A 21,832-nucleotide genomic window follows, 5' to 3' on the forward strand; every position below is an offset into this window, starting at 1 on the left:
GCAAATGCTGGCAGAGGGCTCAATAGCAAAGACGAGTGCTTCTCTGACTCCCAGAAGACCCATGCTGCAAAGCACAGGGGAACGCGTTGTCTCTGTCTTCAAAAGATAGCTGAAGATACTGCACCTGCTCAGAAGGTTTCAGGCAAAACAGCATTTCAGAGGAATTCACCAATTCAGCAAAATCTCAACAAGGTGAGTCAATTTTGCCCAGGTTCCCATGAAACTCTCACAGGGCTCCAAACATCAGAAACCTGCTGAGTTTCCTGCCTGGTCACCCATCTGGTTCCTCCACCGTTCAGGTTTCCAGGGCCCTGGGGCAGCCTGCTGCCAAATAGGCTGCTTCGCAAGAGGGGATTTCACTGCTCAGTTTGGGGTGTCCCAGATGTTAGACCGTCTCAGGGAGGAAACACAAGAACATCCACAGATGGAGTGCCCACGAAACCCAGTGGAGAGGCTCAACGCTCCAGAGATCGGCTCTTGAGACAACCCACAGTGCAAGCTGGTGCACTATTCCCTTTTGCAGAATTTCTACCTGGTTGTGTTTTGCTCCACTTCGGAGGGAATTCAGCCTAATTTCATGAAAACTAAACTTCTTCCCAAAACAGAATAATCTTTTTAAAGCCATTCCTAGCAGACACTCTCACAGGACAGCTGTAGCCGTCTCCCTCTCAACAGCAGCCTCTGCACATCAGTCCTGTTTCAGCTGCTCTCGGGTCAGAGGCAGAGTGCTGTATATCCTGTACAGCCCACCAGAAACACTGTGGGGATATACAAATCAGTCAAATCGAAATTGCCTGGTCTGGAATGCAGATGATACAAACTATCTTACAGTCCCACAAGCTCCCCAAGGGAGGAGAACGAGGTAAAATCTCTGTAATTTATCCATCAGCTTCTAATGGCAATACTTGATCTGCCTGAGGATTACACACCTGATACCGCGAGCGACTACAGCATCGTGGGCTGACGCCAGGGCTCAGACCAGTTCATCAGACTCACAGACAGAGGAAATAGGGGAAAATTAAGAGATTCACTTGGAAAAATCACTGCCTAAATGACATTTTTCCTATGATTTGCTAGAAAACATGGGGGACAGATTTTGGAAAGATTGAGATGAGGCAATACCAAAACAAAAGGGACTGAAGGATACTTAAAGTATATGAGAGGTTTCTTGTTCTGCTTCGTGTAACACTGGACATTTCTCACTGCTCATGGACCAAGAGATAGCAGCAGCAGCTGCTGTGCACAGCCACCTTTGCTTACCCTGTTCAGTCACCACTAGGCTCCACTGGGAGCCTAATTTTATCTACGCTATGAGAAACGTGTTTCCAGAAGTCTGTGTTGTTCCCAAAGACATACCTGCAATGTGTTGAGCAAGCACCGAGGCTCCTCCGTGGGATGCAGCCGGGCATGCTGTGAAAGCTGAGAGCTCCCGAGCATGCTGTGGGGAAGTTCTCCTGGGAAACATCTGTGGGAGACACTGACACCAGCTGTGGGGTTATGTGGGGCTTGAGCAACAAACCATCTGTCAAGACCTGCTTATTAGGATGTTTACTCACAAAATTGGCCTTTTCATCGGTGCACCATAAGTGGTTTCTCAAAGCAGCCCTGACCACCAAGAAAACGGTCTCAGAATCAATCAACAGGAGCAAGAGTGGATCCAGCAGCCAGAGGAATCAGTTTCTAGCACAAGGACCAGCTACGTTTTGCCCAGCTTCACAGCTCCCATTTGTCCATTTTGCTACCCCTCCTAATTGTAGATCAGTAAATTATTTGGGTTTTTAGATTAATATCAATGAGGATCCTTTGGCAGGACAAAGGACCTTTTGTTTCCTTCCCCCATGCAAAAGTGTCGACTCTCTGCTATACAGTAGGGATAGTGATTTATTATTCTCACTTCTTTTGCTGTGTTTCCTGTCCATATCATGATGCTTGTGTTGAGAAGTTAATAAAGGGGGGAAACACAACAGAAAGAAAACCCAGCTCTCCACTCACCTTTTTTTTGAATATGAAATTCATTGCTTATTTCATATTTTTTAATGGATCTACAAAGTTTACTTAGACCAAAGACACAAGTGCTGTGCTCTGAAGTCATGAGGAACACCCCCACAGCTGGATGACTTCAGATGAGAGTCAACAGGACAGAGGATGAAAGTTAAACAATTCCACTTTAGTGGCAAAGAAGAGGGAAGGGAGGAAGGCTCAGAGCGCCCACATTACCGTGTACGTGAGCCCAAGCAACCTACCCAGGGTGATGGTGGGGATCTGCAACAGGCCCACGGGAAGACACATGCTCTGAATCAAAAGTCAATGGCTCAGCAATAAAAGCCTCTCTCAGGGCTAAGACCATCCTTTAAGGGCAGCAAGTCTTACCGTAGATCAACACAGGAAAAAGAAAGCAGCAGGGACCACAGCAGAGATCACTATCTCCATGGCAGGGAAGGGGAGGGGAAAGAAAGGAAGCTTGTCATTTAACAGTAATAATAAACATTTCTGAGCGTGCTTCCCCCTCTCCCTGCAGGAGCATCTTCACCCTAAGCACTGACGGGCTTCAGGTGGGATGAGTCAGATCCAAACCTCCAAGTCCCGATATCCCTGTCAGAAAAATATCTTGGGGTAGCTGCGCATTGTGCAGATACAGGGTTGCTTCTGAGTGTCCTGCACAGTGTTGAAGAGAGTGGTGTGTTGCCTTGATGTGTTGTTCCACACAAGCCACTCAGAAGACACCTGTAAAAAATGGATATGTCGCAGATGAGAAGGGGATAGTTTCTCTTCCTTCCAAGCAACTGAACATCAAGGAAAACACTATCATGAGGTGTTTGACAGGAGAAACAAGCCAGAATTTCAGTTTCATTCAGCGCTTGTGCTTCAGCGCTTGTGCTTTAATGCCAAGCCACAATTTATTTCATGAAGAAGAAGAAAAAAGCAGTAAAGGAAACACTTACCAGGATGAGCATGCTGTCTGCTGTGGCCTGGAGGCATGAAGGTGGCTTAAGCAATAGCAGAGATTGGGATATCCAGGTCAATAGTCAACACTGCCCTTGACCTCATTGGCCACTGGGTGAGATGGCTGCTCGCATGATGCAGTCAGGCGCTGCTCCTGTGGCTGGTGCTATGGCCTTTGTGAGCTGCTCCAACAGGATTTACAGACTGCTCTCTTATCAAACCTTATGGATTTCCTCTCCCACTCCTTTCCCAGCCCTTGCCCTGCACTGGGAGATACAGAGCATGACACAGCATTGAGGACTGACCTTATGTCTAGAAAGAAAAGGCCATCACCACGATTTTGCCTTGCAAGGCTCTGGATTTTTAGCAAACTCCTACTCTTTCCTGAGTTCACCTTCCCGAGAGAAGAGCAACTTCAGGAAATCATGTCAGTCAAGAGTCCAGGAAAGAAAACTGTAATGCGATATAGGTCTAGCCTGCAGAAACGCTGGGAACTTCTCCTTTTACAGTGGCCCCTTCCAAAGGAAACCAACCCACTGTAAATAATGTGTCTGGGAAGAGAAGACAAACTTTTAACCCTTCCCTTGCCTCTACTGTTTGCTCAAACTGCAGCATTCCTTGAAGCCAGGCAAAGTTACCCTCTCTACGCTTCCTAGCTCTGTTCTCCAGCTCTGGGTAGCCCAGAGATCCCACTGTTTTGTGAATCCCACTGCCTGAAACTGAGATTCAAGTAAGATTAGCCAGGCACATGAATGGGTGGTGCTCCAGACCCTACAGGTTTGGCGTCTGCGCCTGGCCCTCCCTGCCTGCATCATTCTCCCAGCTCCACCTGGACATCCAAGGGAAAGGAGCGAATGTAGAAAGGGTCATTCTGTCTCTTCCCAAGTACCATCCCCAGGGCTTACACGAAGTCCTGCTATTGATACAGAGCACAAGCACATTCACTCTTATATATCTTTAAGTGTTTTTAGCTCAATGTCCTCAAATATAACAAATAACAAATGCATCTCTTCCTTTAAAAGCACTTCCTTCTATTACTGTTTAAAGCACGGACTCAAGATACTGCTTCTCCGAAGTTCAGATTAACAGTTTGAATCGAGTTTCACCGTACAGGGTCTGGGTCCTAAGGGAGAGCAGGGAGTCCTTCCAACATTAGCCAAGAGAAGTCACTGGGACAGCTTGTACAAACAGACATAGGATGCTTGGAAAGACAAGCTTAGAGACCTTGATCCACCAGCATTCCTGAGCATGTGTTTAATTCACCTCAACCACAATGTACCCAAAGCATGCGCTGAAATGCTTCGCTGAGTAAGAATGGGCTTAATCACATGCTTAAACACTTACTGCATGAGTACTTCAGAGATTAAGATTGATTAGGTCCTTCTCCTCCCTGTACCTCATGCTTCCACTCCTCCTCATGAAAATCTCATTTCTGAAGACACAAGGCTTACAGAGTGCAACGAGACACAGGGAACATATTTTTCAACAGGTTCCAAGTTTTCCAGCTTCAAACCTTTTTTGGGAGAAAACACTTAATTTCCTTACAAAGCCATTACATCATGAGGTCAGAGTCCAAATCATATAGATTTTCCTTCAGTATTGTCATGAAAATCTTAGTTCCCTGGACTTTCAACTCCATCTCCTTTAAAAAGAACAAAAGCCAGATTTTCAGAGCTTGGCTCAGTGAAATCAAGTTATTAATGTTAATATACTTTATTGATCTTAAAGGAATACAGCATGGAAACAAAGGCCATTAATTGAGAGAGAGGCTCTGTTTACATTAACAAGTCATTCAGCATAAAAGGAGCAGATCCAAACTGAGGTCCCCACAAGTACAATATACACAGTTCAAGTGTTTACTTCAGCCTAGATTTAGTCTGGTCTCCAATGTCATTTGGACCAAACTTGTCCACATTTTTTGACTGGAAGCTATTCCAGGGAGCCATCACTGGTTCAGACCCCCATGTCCCTGTCCAGGTAGAAGCACATTTGCTGTGCCCCTGGATTGGACTGTCTGGGTTAGCGTTCCAAAGGCATCTAGCTAGCATGCACCAAAACTGCTCTGCTGTCCAAACCAACACGCAGTAAGTGGAGACAGCCACAGGATTCGCTTCCAGACTGTTCTGTTGCTCCAAACAAAAGCACGAATGTAGACACAGTCAGAGGGAGAGAAAAACACTCCAAGGATGGCAAAGTCCTAGGGCAGGGTGCAGTAGATGCACTCTGTCACTAGGATGGTTCGTTTGGTTTGGAGGTCATCAACTTTTCCGACAGTTTAGAAGCAACTGTAGGATGTAAAATTGCTGCCCAACAGTGACTCCCATGGTAGACTAATATATGGACTATGTCCATAACAGTGTTTGCATTACAGGGGGATGATGTTCACCATAACAGAGGACTTCAGCACAGACTGCCCGTGTGAAAGGGTGGATGAAATTATTTTGCCATAGAACAAGAGTGACAAGAAACACAGGTCCATAGTTTGAATAAATGCATGCCACCATCAGCCAAGCGTGCAAAGTGAACTCCTTTGCAAAGCAATGCAAAACTCATCTTCAGCAGCAGTTGGGAGGACAAAAGACAAATAAAGAGTGAGGAAATTCAATTGCATAGACAACTCCCATCAGCTACACCAAGATCACAGGAATATAGGAAATGGTCTGCTGAGTCAGCAGGATGGCACATCTCCTCCAGCTAACGGTGCTTCAGCAGTTGCAGGAAAAGACAATCTTTAGGGGGAGCATGCAAGCCCAGCCACTATTTGCAGTCCATTCATCTCACACTCCTTCTCTAGCATCCACAGTCATTGACTGGGGATGGTAGAGCACACATCCTTCACTACCTTCTCTAATCCCTTTGAACTTGCTGATATTATATCTTCCTCGCTATTTCCTGTGGCAGCACATTCCCTGCTGTGTAAAAAAGCACTTTCTATTATCCCTTTTAAATGGATCTCCCACTTGTTTCCATATGTCTCCCCTCATTCCAGCATTGTGGGATTTTTTAAACCCCAGAGCAATTGTTTCTCAACACAGTGCTCCATCTATAATGTTTAGTTAGAGAAAGAAACATCATGCCATGCGAGGAGCCTCAACACAATTCCTTAGAGGTTCAGAGAAATTCAGGAGAAAAGCAAGTTTGAAAGATAGACCTGGGGTTTATGAAATGTCTCCATTGGTTTGCAGTCTCTGTACCCCCTCTGCACTGTGCACAGGACATTGCAGAGTTGAGAATGGTTCAGTTTTTTGTACCAGCAGCTCAGTTGTATGTATTATTGTTGGCTACTCGAAAGGTACATACTAGATGCTGAAGTTAGCTATTAAAAATGTCTTTAGCTGTTTCTGCTTCCTCAAAATGTTCGTGTCCTTGTTCCCTCCTGTGAGAAAAATCACATGCTGAGGGAGAGCCGTGCCCGGTGTGGTGAGTCATCTGCCGAGGGGCGATCACAGCTAATAAAAGCCTTTGCTGCCCTTTGTGGCAGAAAGGGATGCAGGTCCCTCAGGGATGGCTTTGCTGGCTGCCACCTGAGGAGCGCCTGACCTTTCTCTGAGCCAACTAGATGGATTTGGGATTAGTGAAGGCACAGGAGTCTGTCGTGGAGAATCTGTAGTCAGTCCTTATCCAGGATGAACCCCAAGCCAGAAGAAAACTAGAAAACTTGTAAGCGATGGACAGATTCCCTCTGAAGCCCCAGGACAGGGAAAGCTGCAAAGGGCTGGGACCTACAGGCTCTCTGCAAGCAGGAATTGTGCTATGGAAGGTCAAAAACAGACCTGGAGGACTGGAGCTTATCACTTGTCCCAGTAAAGCCCTTGCAGGACTTTTGGCCAGATGGTTAAAGCACCTCAGCAACTGGCAGTGCTGATTGATAGTGGCCTTGATCATTTAAAGAGTACTGGAAGAAATGAGGCAGAGTCCCTCAGAGGACTCTGTTTAGCCCAGTCCAACTTCCTGAGCTAGGCATTAGACTGAAACACCTCCTCTTTCAGCCTCTCCTGGAAATACAGATGAATCAGGATCAGACCACTCCACTTAGGGGACTCTCCATTCCCACCTTCCTTCACACCCAGCTGCCCAAACCCTCACGCCACAGGCACATCGAATTGTTCACGACAAGCATGAGGTCCACAACAGGGGCCCCACACAGTTGGGACGTCTAGGCACAACGCCAGGGCCTCTCTCTGACCCCGCACACACCAGCCACAGCTTGCTTTGTTAGCTGCTGACCCACAGCTGGCGGCTGGGGTTAGGGAGCAGGAGACAGACCCAAAAAGCCTGCTGGAAGGCAGACGGCCCAGCGACACTCTCATCCCTTTCAGATGACACCACCTCAGAGTCTGCGTGATGCTGCTCCCTGCACTGGGAGAGATGGTACTTCAGAGGTGTGCAGCAACACTATATAACCTGAATCGCAAGGAATCCAGCTAAAGGGGTCTGCTCTTGTTCTTTATGTTAAGCATATGCTTCTGTACTTTCCTGCGCTCAGTTATATATGGAGCACAGGGGTAGCTAATCCCAAACCTCCCCGCCACAACATGCCCCCACCTTGAAATAGGCCCCAGTGCAATGAAGAGAATTGTTCCCGCTTCAAACTTCCAAAGACTACCATAAACACCAGGGATAATTAAAATGCGAACATTATGAAAAATACACTGGCAAGGACTCAAGGCTGTGGAGCTGGAAAGCCAGGTAGCTTAAAGAAGTGCCAGATATTTAACTGGTCTCCAAGATTAGCAGATGTTTTTCAACCTAACATTGCAAAAACTTACTAACTTAGATGTGTTTCCTAAATCAGAACCAGAGAAGAGAATGCGTGTTGTGTATTGGGACCATATCAAGTACTTTTCCAGCACTGTAAGATCTTTTATTTAAAAAAAAAGGGGGGGGGGGGGGGGGGGGGGGGGGGGGGGGGGATGTAGAGAGAAAAAACTAGGCCTGTTTAAAGGATTCTGAATGCTTACCTAAATCGTGTAAGAAAAGGAAAATTCCTTCCCCAAACTGAAAAGACTCAGATGCAATTAAGACAGAGATAGCATCAGCCCATTTCCCCATCTGGTATTAAGCTATTCAGCAAGAGTACTGCAGAATACAGTGGCTGCAGCTAATACAGTCTTAGCGATATTTAGGTAGTTATTTTCTTTTTTTTTTCCCTCAATTATCTAAAAAGAAACTATTCAGCAGCTCACTTTTGAAAAACAGCCTCCCTCACCTGGTACGAGACAATCTGCTATAGCACTGCAATTAGAAACTCATCATCCCAAAGCCACTGGTCGGTTTGTCTTCTCACCAGCAGCTCCTTTACAGCCAGAGACAGAGTGCACATCTGAAGATCCTCTCTGCTACACCTTTGAGGAGATTTACAGGGATTTGCACGTGTTTTTCTCGCTCAAAGAGAGATTATGTGGCATGATTAAGAGATATTCTAGGAAAGAAACTACTAGCTTCGACAAGCTTCTTGACATTCCCTTTGTTTGATATAACACCCATCAGTTATTAACGGGAATGCATTAAGCTGCTGCTTAGCCTTAGTAATGCCATGTTTAATAACAAACATTACTTCTCTCCCCTCTCTGCAGTGGCAGCCATTGCTCAGTAATTTCTTGACGAATTATTCTATATTCAATATATAAAATTTTTATGCACATATATACACACACACACACACAAGCTGCCCTTCCATGTATAAAGCAATGGGAGAGTTATGACCAGATAAGGTGAGTTACAGCTTTTCCTGTATCATGGGAGATGGAAGTGCAAGGACTTTCTGGGTCACTGAATCCAGAACCTTGTGACCATATTGCAAGACCCCTTACAGAAACTGACATTCCTCTATTAAAAAAAGGAAAAAAATGTGAGAGAGACATTTTATAGGTAGGGATTTACTACACTGCAGATTAAAAAATAAAATCTGCCACTTAGAAGAAGTGTTACTACTGTCTCAGAAGCTGCTCTCAGAGACATTTAATTCTGGGTGGATCTCTCCTTACATTTGCAATGCAAGGAAACCTGAGAAAAAAACTGCTCTGCCTTTCAGGTGGGGGACAGCAGGAAGGACACAGGGGAACCACAAAGGAAGGTGTCTGCTCAGTAGATCTTGCTATGGAACAGACAGGCTGCACACATATCCCTGAAATTCATACCAGTCACAGCATCCACGCCAGTTGTATGTCCACCACTTCACGGATGCCAGAGCAGAAGATGAACCTGCAGAAGCCAGCCCAACCTCTGGGCCTGCTCCATCAGACATGCCTGCCATAAACCTCCAGCCTTCCCACCAGGCAGCTTCAAAGCTGTTGTTGCAAAGGGAAGCAGTGCTGTCTACAGTTAGCTCCTTTCTCCTTTGCTGGCAGACTCACCTCCAGTCCTATGGGAAGAAAGAAACCGAGACAGAGACTGGTGGGTGACACAATTGTCACTTCTTTCCACAACCTTGTCAGGGTTGTGATACTGTCAGCTACCATACCTAAATGGGGCACCAGGGACAGCAAGTCTATGCTCTCCTCCACCCAGCCCAGCTCCCAGAGCACACAGCTCTTGGGGATGCATTTACTGGACGTTTCAGAGGGACGCCTGTTGCATTACACAGATCTATTTGGTTACAGAAACCTACCATCTGCCCTTGTGTTGTACCAACCAAAGTCTGCAAGCACCCTGACAGCGAGGAGGATTAATATCACATTTCCATCTGCTCCGCAACATGAGCTGCCCATAAGCAACAACCTGAAGATGCCTCTGAACTCCTAAATCCCACCCTGCCCTTAAAAAATGCAAGTTACGGGAAGAACAAGAGGAGCCATGACAATCCAGTTCCCTCAAAGCACAAGTCACATCCACAGCAACATTTTAAACTTGCTCCATTTCCTGCGTGGCTAAATGCAGGGAACGTTAACAGGTCACATCAGAGACATCTAAGTGGTGACAACACCAATATAAAACCATTGACTGGGTCTGCACCAATGTAACAAACTTTAAAAAAGTATTAAAACAGACTGTTTATTACAGCATATGATGTGTTATATTAATTTACACAATGATATATATATAAAAACAGCCATTGATGATGTACAGTAAATTGGACATCAACAGGAATATTAAAACTACTGATACTCATGCACGTGACATGCATATGTTTTTTTTTTTTTTCAAAAGCAGTTTTACACAATATACTGAATTTACTAAGCCTTGGTCAGCTGCTCCAACAGTTTACTCTGAACACCACCGCCATCCGCAGCGGGACTCCCAGGAGACTGGAGCAGAGTGCACTCCAGAGAAGGCGACTTAACCTCGGAGACAGATTGAACAGGAGCCCTTTCCTGGTGGGGGAAGGCTGGGGGAGGACAGGGGTGAGTTTCAAGAAGAGAATCAACAAGAAAAGAAAAAAAAAACAGGCCAGACTACCAGCAGGAAGAAGTTCAAGATGTGGCAACAGAAGCAGCAGAAAGGGACAAGCAAAAACATGAAGACCACCCGCACTCCCTCCCCCTTATCCCCTAAAAACTTATGACCTTAAGCTGTCGATATCCTGTATAAGACCCAGAACTGGAAAAACTAGGCAAGGAAGATCCATTCCCAGAAACATTAGCCTTTTCTCAAAGCCTTCTGACACCATGCACTGGAGGCTGTTCACCACTGAAATGGCAGTGTTTTTTTTTTAAAAACAAGTATAATGGTCTTTTATTTCCACATAAAAGGCACTAGTATCCACCCAAGTTCTGAAGACAAGTGACATAATTTACCTTAAGTTTTAAATATTTGTATAAAAAAGAAAAAGAAATCTGTGGAAATATGTACACAAAAGCACCTTGCTTCCGAAAGCAGAAGCAGATACATTCCACCAAGTCACCTCACTAGACGGTTGTCATGAGCTTCAGGGAGCCTGACCGAAAGCGGAGGATTTTCTTCTTGAGGTTATGGGAGGCTTTGATTTTGACAAAGGCCTTTGCCGCATTTTCATGCAGCTCCGGCGCCGTGACCGTTTGGATGGGGAGCGTCTGGACAAACTGAGACCAAATAAGGCCCCCGCTCTCATCAGAGTCGCTGGTGGTCGTGCTCTCCCCTACGAACTCCACCTCGCTCAGGCTCGACTCACTGTCTCCAAAACAGTTCGTCGTATAGTTGCTCTGCTCGTCCTCGCTCGTGTCCACCACGGTGGAGTGGAACAAGGACTCACACTCCGCCGAGTACTCCGAGTCGCTGGCCACGTAGGCGTATGGGCTGACGTAGGGCAGGGGGACTTGTGAGTAGACCCCCACACCTTCCCGACGGTTCCTCCTTGCCCTCCGTAGGGCCTCCTCGTAGGAAATCTCCGCTGACGACTTCCACCGGCGGTAGTCGGCCCGCTTGTGTTTAGGCTTGGCCACCACAACCTCTCGGCCATGCCCGTGGGATCGGATGGCGGATTTGTGCAGGCCAGCCTGCCGACTCTGGAGGCCCGACTCTGGCTGCAAGCCGCTGCCTCTCTTCCCCCGCGAGGAGGGTTTTTTCAGTTTCTTATTTGTATCCAACTCATCAGGAAAGCGGCACTTCTTGCCGACTGGCTTGGTTTTCTCCCGCAAGGTCTGCGAACCGTTTTCCAGCCCATTGGCAAGGTGAGGCCTGTGTTTCAGCACGGAGCTTTTCAAAATCTTGACGTTTCGAGTGCCTTTGTGAAGCTTCACACTTTGCTGCTGGGCCGGTATGTACTGGGCATTCACCAGCAACCCATCATCCAGGCTCTGGGAGGAAGAGCCCTCGCTTTTGAAATCCAGCGCGGGCCTTTCCTCGACGGCAGGTGATGAGGAGCGAGCCGCCTGCAAGCTGCTCTTCAGCAGGACTTTTTTGGGAGGCTGGCTGACCCTGTTCTCCGGCTGCAGCACCACGGGCTTCCCCGGGCTCTCTTTGGGAGATGCGGCAAAGAGCTGGCCGTTCTCCTTGGGGACATCCCCCGCTGCGGCCACTGTGTTGCGGTTGAGCTCCGGAGGTGCCGGTTTGGCGCCCCGTGGCAGGTGCTTGCTCTGAAGTTCGCTTGTCGCACCGGGCGGGAAAGCCGTCGGCAAAGGTGCCTTCCTACTCTCCGGCTGCTCGCCAGCCAGCTCCCTCGGCCTCTGCTTTAACGGGGAGGGTGCTGCGTGGTCCAGAGCGGTGGTCCCACCAGAAGGCAAGCACGCTTGCTTCGAGCTCTTCAGGTTCACGACGTTCCCGTGAGCCACCACTCCTGCAGGCTGCCTGACGCACATGCTTCCATGCCTCAAGATCCCTTTGGTGGGATCGGCGTTGAGACTTGTCCTGGGTTTGTTAGTCCTTACCGCGTGAGTCTTTTTCTGAACCAGGCTTAAGATGTAACCGTCTATCCTCTTGCTGGTGGAAGGGCACGGCGCCGGCCAGGAGCCTTGCGGGAGAAAGGCGTTGGCGGATTTTCCCGAGTCCGTTTCAGATCCGGCGCAAACATCGCTAATATCGCAACCAAGCCTCTCCTCTTCTCGCTGGGGGTTTTCAGTCACGGGGAGAAGAAACATGGGACTCTGCACAGCTACCGCATGGAGTGGGCTGGGGTACCGGTAGACGTCGTTCCCGTTTTTAGACACCAGATCGCACTGGTACTTTGGATGTACATCTGCAACGACATCGAGGGAATTTGAGTGCGGTGTGGACAAAGAGCGACAGACAGAGCCTGCGGTCTGGTCCTCATGCTGGCCTTCCTTATTATAGTCCATCCAGCCTATGAGATCTGAAAGGCATTTTAGAAGAGTTTAGAGAGCCTGCCAGGGACAGTTCTGCTATGTTTTTCATGTGCCATCAAGGACTCTGGTCCCATCCACACATACGATGCAATGTTTACACTACAGCAGCACTGTTCAAACGGTAGAAACCTTGCAACCAGGCATGCCATTCCCGCAATATAAAAGCAGCCCTATTCTTCTGTGGGTCTCTTTGTAACTGCATCTATGCAGGATTTGCCCCAATATGACTACATCGTTAAAAAAAATAAAAACCACAGCCCTAATGAGAACATTTACATTGGTTTCAAACCTGTGCCTAGATTGCTAAGAGCTTCCTATTTTACACCCAAGCCACCCAGAAGTCTGCAAGGGTCTCTTACGTTTATATGTTAGACAGTCACCTGTAAAACTCACTGTAGGCCTCAGCACGTATGAATTTTATATTTTACTTTGCTAAATCCAATGAGAAACAAAAAATATAGACAACAGACCAATGAATTCTTTTAGCTTATTGACAAATTTCACTTCCAGATTTTTTCAAGCATATTTCAGGTCAGAAAAAATCCAGATTTAATTTCATTGTTGTTATTATCATTACTACTACTATTATCATCGTAATTATTTTATAATTATAATAATGCTAATAATAATAACAGGTTCTCCTTTTGAGCAATAAAGGGTTAAAGAATGGGAAATAGGCTCATCTTTCCACACAAGTACAAGGAGTGCAGGTCAATCCAGCTGACATCCTAGCCTTGGCTCTGCAAAGAGAGTTCTGTAAGAGAAATCCAGTGCGTTTCAAGATGCATGAGTCAGATTTAATGGCTAAGGCACTTATTTAGGAGGTAAGCGACCTTAGGAGCAGGTCTTCAATCCAAGCACCTAAGATTATTATTTTCTTAAGCTTATGTTGCCCTTGTCTTCTTGAGTAGGGGTACAATCTAAATGATCCTTCCAGATCACTGTCAGTCCTGTTTTGTACCCTTGGGCTAGAAACTTCAGCCAGGGTACTCAAATTTGAATGCTCAGCGCTCATCACTTATCTAAGGCTTATTTCAAAAGAGGTCTCACAGACTTTGATGAGATTAGCTGATAGAGATGATGTTCCTGTGTGGGCAGGAGAGGAAGAATAGGGAAGTTAGGGGCAGGAACTTCCTCCAGATCACCTCACAGTTTTCCCACATTTCCTAAATTCTATGTCAGAGTCAGGAAATGTTGCCAAAAAGACTTCTTTGAAACATGCCAGTTTGTGAAATTTCATCTCCAAAAGTGAGACGGTATGATTAATGACAGTTTTAAGTTTTCGTGATGTATACAGAAAAAAACAGCAATGCAATCTGCTGGAAATCCTTGTGTATGTTTTTCTGTTTATGTTTGGCTGATGAAGATCACATATACCTTACATCACAAGCACTAAATTACCTCAAGCTGCTCAAAGGATAACTTAGAGGACTTTTCAGCATCTCAGAATGAATGTATTCCAGGCTGTATTTTCCCACTTTAGAGTTAGAAGAACTTGAATTACTTTGTCCTCGAATCACAAAAAAAAAAATCACTATAAATTAACCTTAAAGAGCAGAATGGAAATTGGAAATACTATGGTTAGAAGCATCCTCCACAACCCAGAATGAACTAAGGCTTTTGAATGAGTATGTCTGCAACCAATAATGCTTGATCACCAAGCCCTACTGAAGTGTTCTTTCTGGACAACAGACAGAGGAGGCCTTCCTATTTAACCATCCCACACACTGAGGCTTGCATCTTCAGCCTAGTGTCAAAGGAAATTCAACAGCGCTCTGCCAAAGAGACAAAATACTTTCTCCCTGTTCATGATGTCTATTTGTCTATACTATATAAATGCAGGACACGCCTCAGCATGGTCACCTGGGGGTTGAGGACCATTGGAACTGACAAAATGACTGCTGCAAACAGACTGACCTGCACCCTGACCTCCTAAAACCTGCAGCTAGCTCCTTGCTCTGTCACTTCAATGAGGACATGGCTGTTGAGGTATCTTTCATTATTGCTATTTAGTAAAAATGCTTTTCTAAAGGAAACGATGAGAAATTAGCCGACTAATGTGTTTATGTGTATAGGTACCACTGCCCTCTACTGGGTAGAGCAGCTGTCATATTTTCACATGTTATTTTCATGTGTTTAGAGTGACATATTCACACGTAAGGCTGGAGTAGTGGAGGGCAAACAGTCCTGCCTCGTGACCCATGTACATGATAGGCACTGGAATCTTTTCAGAGCACAATACATCAAATGAAAGGAAGAAGGGTTAATCCAACCCAGATACTCCTGAGGCAGTATTTCCAAAGCCAAAGCCACCTCCTGGAGTATGATGTATTCGACCTGCTTTTACTATACCTGCAGATTTAGGGCGTCCATCTGAGATATTCAGTGTTGCCTCCAAAGGGCTGCAAAAGCAAGTGCTAGAATGGCAACTGGATAAACACTCACTGAAGACAGAGTTAGATGAATTGGAGAGCGATCCAGAAGCTCCATCACTCAGCTCATAAAACCCTATAAAAATAAAAGTTTGGATTTATATTAGTTATGTCTACACAAAGTTACCATTTGTGTCCCTAGAAAGGCAGTCAAGCTCGTGTTTATGTTGGCTTACTCTATTGCAATTAGTTATGGGATTTCATTCAGTCATCCAAAAAACAGTGCACAATTTAGTAATACCCTTATTGCTATGAAGGATTCCGTTTAAAAGTAAAGCACTTAAATGTAAAAAAGCAGAACTTTACTTAGCATATGAAATTTTGAACTTTTTTTTAAAGCTTTACAGGGGTTGGGGTTTTAACCTTTACAGGGGTTTTCAGATTTTAGCAAGAAGGATCCAGGCTGTGTTTGACACCCCATTCATTTAATAGCATATTATACTTCCAAGACAAACTCTCCAGCTATTACTGGACTACAGAATTTTTACCAAGTGCTGGGCCCAATGCTATCCATTATTTTCATCAAAGTTCTGGAGATAAATAGTGGGTGACATGAAAGAAGGAAAATGGTCAATAATGTGCAGACACAGAAAACTTTATTTCTTGCTAAACTAGGTCTACTCAAGAAAAATATGACATACCATAACCAAAATTTAAATTTAGGAAAAAGGAATGCAGGGCATGTCTACAGAATGGGGATGCATCCTGGAAAACAATAATCCTGAAAAGGACTTAGTCAGCGTGGAAAAGCAGCTCAATCAAGCTTAATGATACGGCAAAAAAAGCTAATGAGATTGTTGGATGTACAAAGAGACTAATGAATAGCAGTAGGGAAATGACTTCAGCAGTCTATACAGCACTGGTAAGAAAGACATTGGAACGGTATGCCTAGTCCTCGACTCCAGCACGCTTAAAACAAAGCTAAAAAATTGGAAAGGGGCCATAAAGCTATTTAAGAGCTTGGAAAAATGCCTTAAAACAAATGACTTAATGAACTTGACCTGTTTAGCTCATCAAAAAAAGTCAGGAATTATATTGTATAGCACCTCCAAGAGGAGAAAAAGCTGGGTACTAGAAAAAACCTTAGTCTATGGGAGAAAAGTGTATAAAAAAATCAGCGATGGAACAAGTCAAAATCAGATTAGAAATTAGCAATGGTTTTAACATTGCAAGTTGGTAGGTTCTCCACTTTGTAGTGTCTTCAGAACAAGTCTAGATGCCTCGAGGAAAGGTTCCCCATAGTTAAACACCACTTACTGGCTTCAACACAGTTAGAATGGGATGAAATTCAATACAGGGGGGAATCAAATTGTTTGATTCAACGTCCCCTTCTAGCTGTAAGATCAATTTTGACATCTTCCTCCTGCTGGTGATGCTTCCTTTCACCATTTTTCCTGCAGCCTCCTTCCTAATATGCAGGAGAATTAGAACTTTTTGAACTAATTTGTGGGTGGCCTTGAAAAAAAAAAATGCCCCAAACACTGCAAATCTAATTAAGCTTGAAATGCTCCTCTGAATATGTTGTCTACAAACAGCAACCTTTCCAGTGGCAGGTGAACTCTGCTAGTAGCATTAATTATCAGCATGTGAACATGCTATAAACATTTACCGTTGTAGTACTGAAAAAGACAGCCAGTTTAATTCCAGGTACCAAGGGAGGCTCCATATCGCTGAATATTGGCCTTACCTGAACTTGGACGACTGTCTGTCTCAAGGTGTTCATCTGTCGTTTTTTCCACGTCCAGGCGGAGATCACTTATTTGCTTATCTAGCTCTTGTAACTGATTTAGCAGGCCGGCGTCCCTCCTCCTCAAGCAGTTCTGGAAAACAAGAAGACAAACAACATCAGCTTCTTCAGTGAGGCAGACATGAAGGGGCTCCAAAGACAATCAGTCTTCTCCATCTGAGCATCGTGGAAATACCTTGTCGATATTCTTTTATTAAAAAACCAAAACAGAACAAAGCCCAGAAATACTAGATAGACGCTCCGGATAAATACTTAACTGAAGAATTATGCAGGAACTTCATTTCAGCCTCTTCCAGCCAGTTCTACATAAAGAGCACGCTCCACAATTTAGGAAGACCAACACACTATGTTGGCAAAGCGCTCCTTTGCAGGACCACAGCTGTAACAACAAAGCCGTATTGTATGATATGGTCAAACCAGACCTGTGCACATGGAACGGGCTACTTCGGTGAAAGGACAGCTTTGCCAGTGTAACAGGGGACATTCACCACCACAGTGATGTTAGTCAACGATCACATCTGTTCACACAATGGGACGAAACAGCTCTGCCAACAAGTGCCTGTAGTGTGGGAACCGCCTTGTTCTGCTGCACATTATGAGCTTACAGTCTACCATATAGACAGCAAGATTCCCAGGGCTGGGATCACAGCCCTTTTATTAGTTTTGCAGTGCAGCAGGAAGGAAGAGTAATTCTTCCTCTTCTCCCGTTATAATTGTATAAAATTGCTGTGAGATGCATTTCAAGGCTATTTATGAAGGTAATTTGATGGCATAAAATAAGCAATAAGAAATGATTTTGTAAGGCACTCATTAACCCACGGTCAACACAATCAGTTTCCCTGTGTGTATTATAATGTTGCTTATCCATCATCTGTTCAGCTTCATACTCTTTAATTGTTCTGGCTTTGGGGAAAGTGGGGGAAGCAGGAGGAAGGTTTATCTCTTTTTTTTTAAGTGCATCATTTGATCGGTGCCCAGCAGTGCTCTGATACGCTCATCGCAAAGAGTTTTGATGCTCATAACTGGACTAGTTCTAAACTCATTTAATCCAGGGCAACCTTTCCCCTGGGGTGGGCCAGTCCTCAGGCAAAGGGAAAGCAAATGCTAATAGTATTAGCGAGGCTGTCTGAAGATGTGCTGGCATGTAACGCCGTCCTTGGAGAACCAACGGGGCGATCCCAAGCCTTCTCCCACATTTCTGACGGGAGCCGGGAGCTGGCTGGAAGCCAGGCTGGCAGAGGTGATGGGTTCAAGCGGTAACTCGCTGCGCCACCTACTGCCACCAGCATCCCCCCTCCCCCAGCGAGCACCGCATCTGGTTCCAATCTGCAATGTCAAGTGCACAAATTACAGTGCTACCACAAATCCTCGGGTTTTGGGGGTTTTGGTTGGGTGGGGTTTTTTTTTTTTTTTTTTTTTGAGTAATGATTCCCTAGTCCTTCACTACGGCTCTTCGGCAGCCAGCCCCTTCTCAGCAGCAAAATCATTTCTTTTTATCTTTGAAAGAAGGAAATAATCCTAAATTAACTAAACCAAAAGGCTAACAAGAAAAAAAAGGGGGGGGGGGAAAGGGAGGGGTTTGGGGAAAAGAAGAAATCAGGCAAATAACTCACGCAGTCCAACTTCTCCCTGGGTGAAAGCAAATGCTGAGCCGTGCACAAAGAACGCCACGCACAGCTGTACGCTATTTTCATTGAAAAATGATCTGCCGCTTCATGCCGCCCTCCATCTCTTCCCACACCAGCTACAAAGCGCGTCCTTCGACAAAAGCATCCCTTATTTTAAGGGGCCTGATCCTGCCCGTGCCGGAGCGCTCGTTACCTCCTCTCGGGGTTGCGACCCAGGAGCTCGCTCCCAACTTCCATTCAAGGCAACGGCAGCGCCTCTCTTGCCTTGAATGGAAGTCGGACCGCCGGCCTGGCTCTGGAAACCGAAGGGGAATTCTGCGGCCACGAGCAAAACGTCGGCAAAATCCGCCCGCCACCGCTTCGCCCAAACCCACGGAGGCCCGTCCCCCGGCAGCCGCTGCTCCCCGCCGCCTCACCTGCACGCCCGGGCGGGCGGCTGGGACGCTGTCCCGGCGTGACAGCGGCGTGGGCATGCCCCCCTCGGGGGGGGGGGGGGGGGGACCGCGGCCGTCCCCAGCCCCCTTCCTCGCCCCTCCGCGGGGAGCCACCCGCGGGTCACACCGCCCCGCGGGGACCGCGACAGGCGCGCATCCCCCGGCGACACACGCCCGCATCCCCGGCGCCCCCCAGCCGCCCCCCCCCCCCCCCGCTCACCAGCTGCCTCCGCAGGAGGAGGATGTTCTCCTCCAGGAACTTCTCCTCCAGGCTGCGCGGCGGCGGCCCCTCGCCCGGTGGCTCCCCGCGGCCGCCCTGCGCCCCGGGCACCGCGCCCGCCGGCCGCCGCAGCAGGAGGCTCTTCACCAGCAGCTCCTGCCGCTGCCTCAGGTACTCCAGCTCGCCCAGCCCGGCTAGCGTGGCCTCCAACCGCTCCCGGGTGCGCTGCCGCTCCGCCTCCGCTTCGCCCTTCTCCCGCCAGCGCGCATCGGGTTCCCGCGGCCCCCCCGCCTGCCCCGGCCCCGCCGCCGCGGCGGCGGCTGCCGCGGGGCTCGCCTTCATCGCAGGGGAGGGGGCGGCCGCCGCTGACAGGCCCTGCCCGCGGGGGGCCAAGCGCCGCCGAGCGCCGCGCTGCCGCCGCCGCCGCCGGTCGCGAATGGGCCGCGGGGCGCCCGGCTCCCTCCCCGGCTGCCGCCGCCCCGCGCCCGCCCACCGCCGCCCCGCGCCCGCCTCCCCTCCCTCCCTCCTTCCCTCCTTCCCCGCCCGGCGGCGGCTCCACGCCCGCGGTCGCCTTCCTCCTCCTCCTCCTCCTCCTCCTCCTCCTCCTCCTCCTCCTCCTCCTCCTCCTCCTCCTCCTCCTCCTCCCGCCCCGCAGCCTCCATCGTTTCCCCCCGCGCCGGGCCTGGCGGGGTGTGGGAAGGTGGGGTACGGGGACGTGCTACCCACTGACCTCTCCAAAAACTCCAGCGATGAGCTCTGGAGCCCGGCACGGCGGAGTCACGGGCCATCAGCAGCACGTTGTGGTGCCGCGTTGCTTATACAGCCCGACACGTCCGCAACAGGAGCATAAATGGTGCATCTGGGGGGAAAAAAAAATCCTGGCATGAAGGCGTGAGGGGGCAAGGAGAGGGTAGGGAAAAGTGGAAAGCAGAGGAGAACATGGCAGTCCTTGCACCAGGGTGCTGACCGCGGCGTAGGCTCGAGGATCAAAGCACCAGCGAGGTGTTGCTTCAAAGCCCGCTTGAGTCGACTAGCCAAAAAAGCCATAAAAAAGCCGTAATGAAGTGAACTTCGTAACAGCGTGTAGACTAATTGCAGCAAGGGATCTGCAATTAGGTTTTCAATGGGCACGCGGTGGAAAGGGGGGGGAAATGCAGATGCTGAAGAAAAAAAGAAAATTGTTAGTATCAAAATAGAGCAAAAACTGAGTTGCAGATATGTTCTGAGGGAGGAGAATGGAAGAGGAAGAAGAAAGCATTGAGGGAGCCCTTCACAATATGGGGTTTGTTTGGAAAGATGCGAGCCCGCCGTACAGCAACTCTCACAGACATTATGAGCATAATTAAATGCTCTTTCCCGCTCTCCCTCTGTTCCTCAGATTATGATTGTTTGTGGTTCTGAGAGGTCTCAGATGAAATTCATCTCCCCACTCCCATGCTGTTGGCAGTAGACAATACATTGCGGTGTGCCATACGCCTACTTTATCTGTTGTAGATGTCGGTCCTTGTTCAGCCTGCAGCTGACACAGGTCATTATTTCACAGTCTTCTTAAACCAATGTAAAGTGCTTTCTAAAAAGGAGATCCACTTTCCTCCTGCAGCTTATAACCAGCCCTCGGTCCCTCCCAAATGCTGGCCCAGATGTAGGTGAGGCCACACGCATCAGCTCAGACGATGGTCGAAGCTAAAGCTAGCTCCATTTCTTTTTGCTTTTGATCTCTTCCCAGAGCTGGTTCACCACACAGCCGTGTCAGCACAGTGCACCTATGTTAATATTTTAGTTTGGATTACGAGTGCCTTTTTGAACCAACTCTCTAGATCGTTTCAGCTTACCATGCTGCGGTTCACATTGCAGCGGGATTTGGGAACAAATGAGCAGAGTTGCTTTGGGGTAAAACAAAAACAGAAGAAAGGAGCACACCTAAAGCACTCCAACCGCTAATGGATGTTCATTAATGGACATTTGGTCTGCGGGATAAGAACACAACTAGCCCAAAGTAACACCCTTGAAACACATACAGCGTGGATGGCAGGTCCTCAGTACAGCCATACTGCTCAGTAAATCCATGCCTGCTATGTTGTCCTAGTTGCTGATGTAGACGTAGATGTATGTGCCAGCAAAAGGCGGGAAGTGAGGCGGCACAGGAATAAGCAGCCAGAGAAGGTAGGGCCACTTCTTTGGGGAGCAATGTCACTCCTGCCAGATTCAAGAGACCACGAAATTGGAGCCACAGAGAGAACTGACAAACACTGAAAGGACAAGGGGTGCCCCAAGGGCAAAGGATTGACCGAGGTTGCTAAGCAAAACTGGAAATAAAAACCAAGTCCCATACTGGACCACTGTCTCTCTACTAATTTTATGTACCTGGGCCCATAAAAGGCCCAGAAGTAGCTTCAGCCCCTGCCCCACAACCTACAGGCCTCCACTGCTGACTTAAAAACCTGCTCCATGGCTTTCTCTCCTGCGTGGAGCTTGGCACGCAGCACCCCCTGAGCATGTTTATGCTGAAAGCTGTGTTGCAATGCAGAGTTACTTTCCCAAGCGGGTACCAGAAGCTCTCCAGATATGGAAGCAGAGAGCTCCCACATCTTCCTTCACCCTTTTTAGCCAGATTTTGCATGTAGCTCTATGCCTTGTATGCGTTTGTACACAAAGCTTCATGCAATATTTATGCAAAGCTATTTCAACTATTTCTGTGCTGTTGTGCAC

At 47.5% G+C, this 21,832-nt stretch overlaps 1 protein-coding gene across 1 annotated transcript; it reads right to left on the bottom strand.

The window, feature by feature from the left end:
- Positions 1-9,927: 9,927 nt before the first annotated feature.
- Positions 9,928-19,465, bottom strand: DACT1 (dishevelled binding antagonist of beta catenin 1). The gene is made up of 4 exons (XM_050897397.1): positions 19,124-19,465; positions 16,782-16,914; positions 15,015-15,170; positions 9,928-12,649 (listed from the first exon to the last, which is right to left on the bottom strand). Exons 1-4 carry the CDS (start codon positions 19,463-19,465, stop codon positions 10,791-10,793), a joined length of 2,490 nt encoding a protein of 829 aa, XP_050753354.1. The 3' UTR covers positions 9,928-10,790.
- Positions 19,466-21,832: the final 2,367 nt, after the last annotated feature.

The sequence above is a fragment of the Gymnogyps californianus genome, chromosome 5, assembly GCF_018139145.2.
Source record: "Gymnogyps californianus isolate 813 chromosome 5, ASM1813914v2, whole genome shotgun sequence".
NCBI classification, from domain to species: Eukaryota; Metazoa; Chordata; class Aves; order Accipitriformes; family Cathartidae; genus Gymnogyps; species Gymnogyps californianus.

Coding starts and splice junctions, on each gene's coding strand:
- DACT1 (XM_050897397.1), bottom strand. CDS start 19,465: ATGAAGGCGAGCCCCGCGGCAGCCGCCGCCGCGGCGGCGGGGCCGGGG. Junction 16,915..19,123: donor TCCTCCTGCGGAGGCAGCTG/GTGAGCGGGGGG, acceptor CTTGTTTTCCAG/AACTGCTTGAGGAGGAGGGA. Junction 12,650..15,014: donor TGGACGCCCTAAATCTGCAG/GTATAGTAAAAG, acceptor AATGCCTTTCAG/ATCTCATAGGCTGGATGGAC.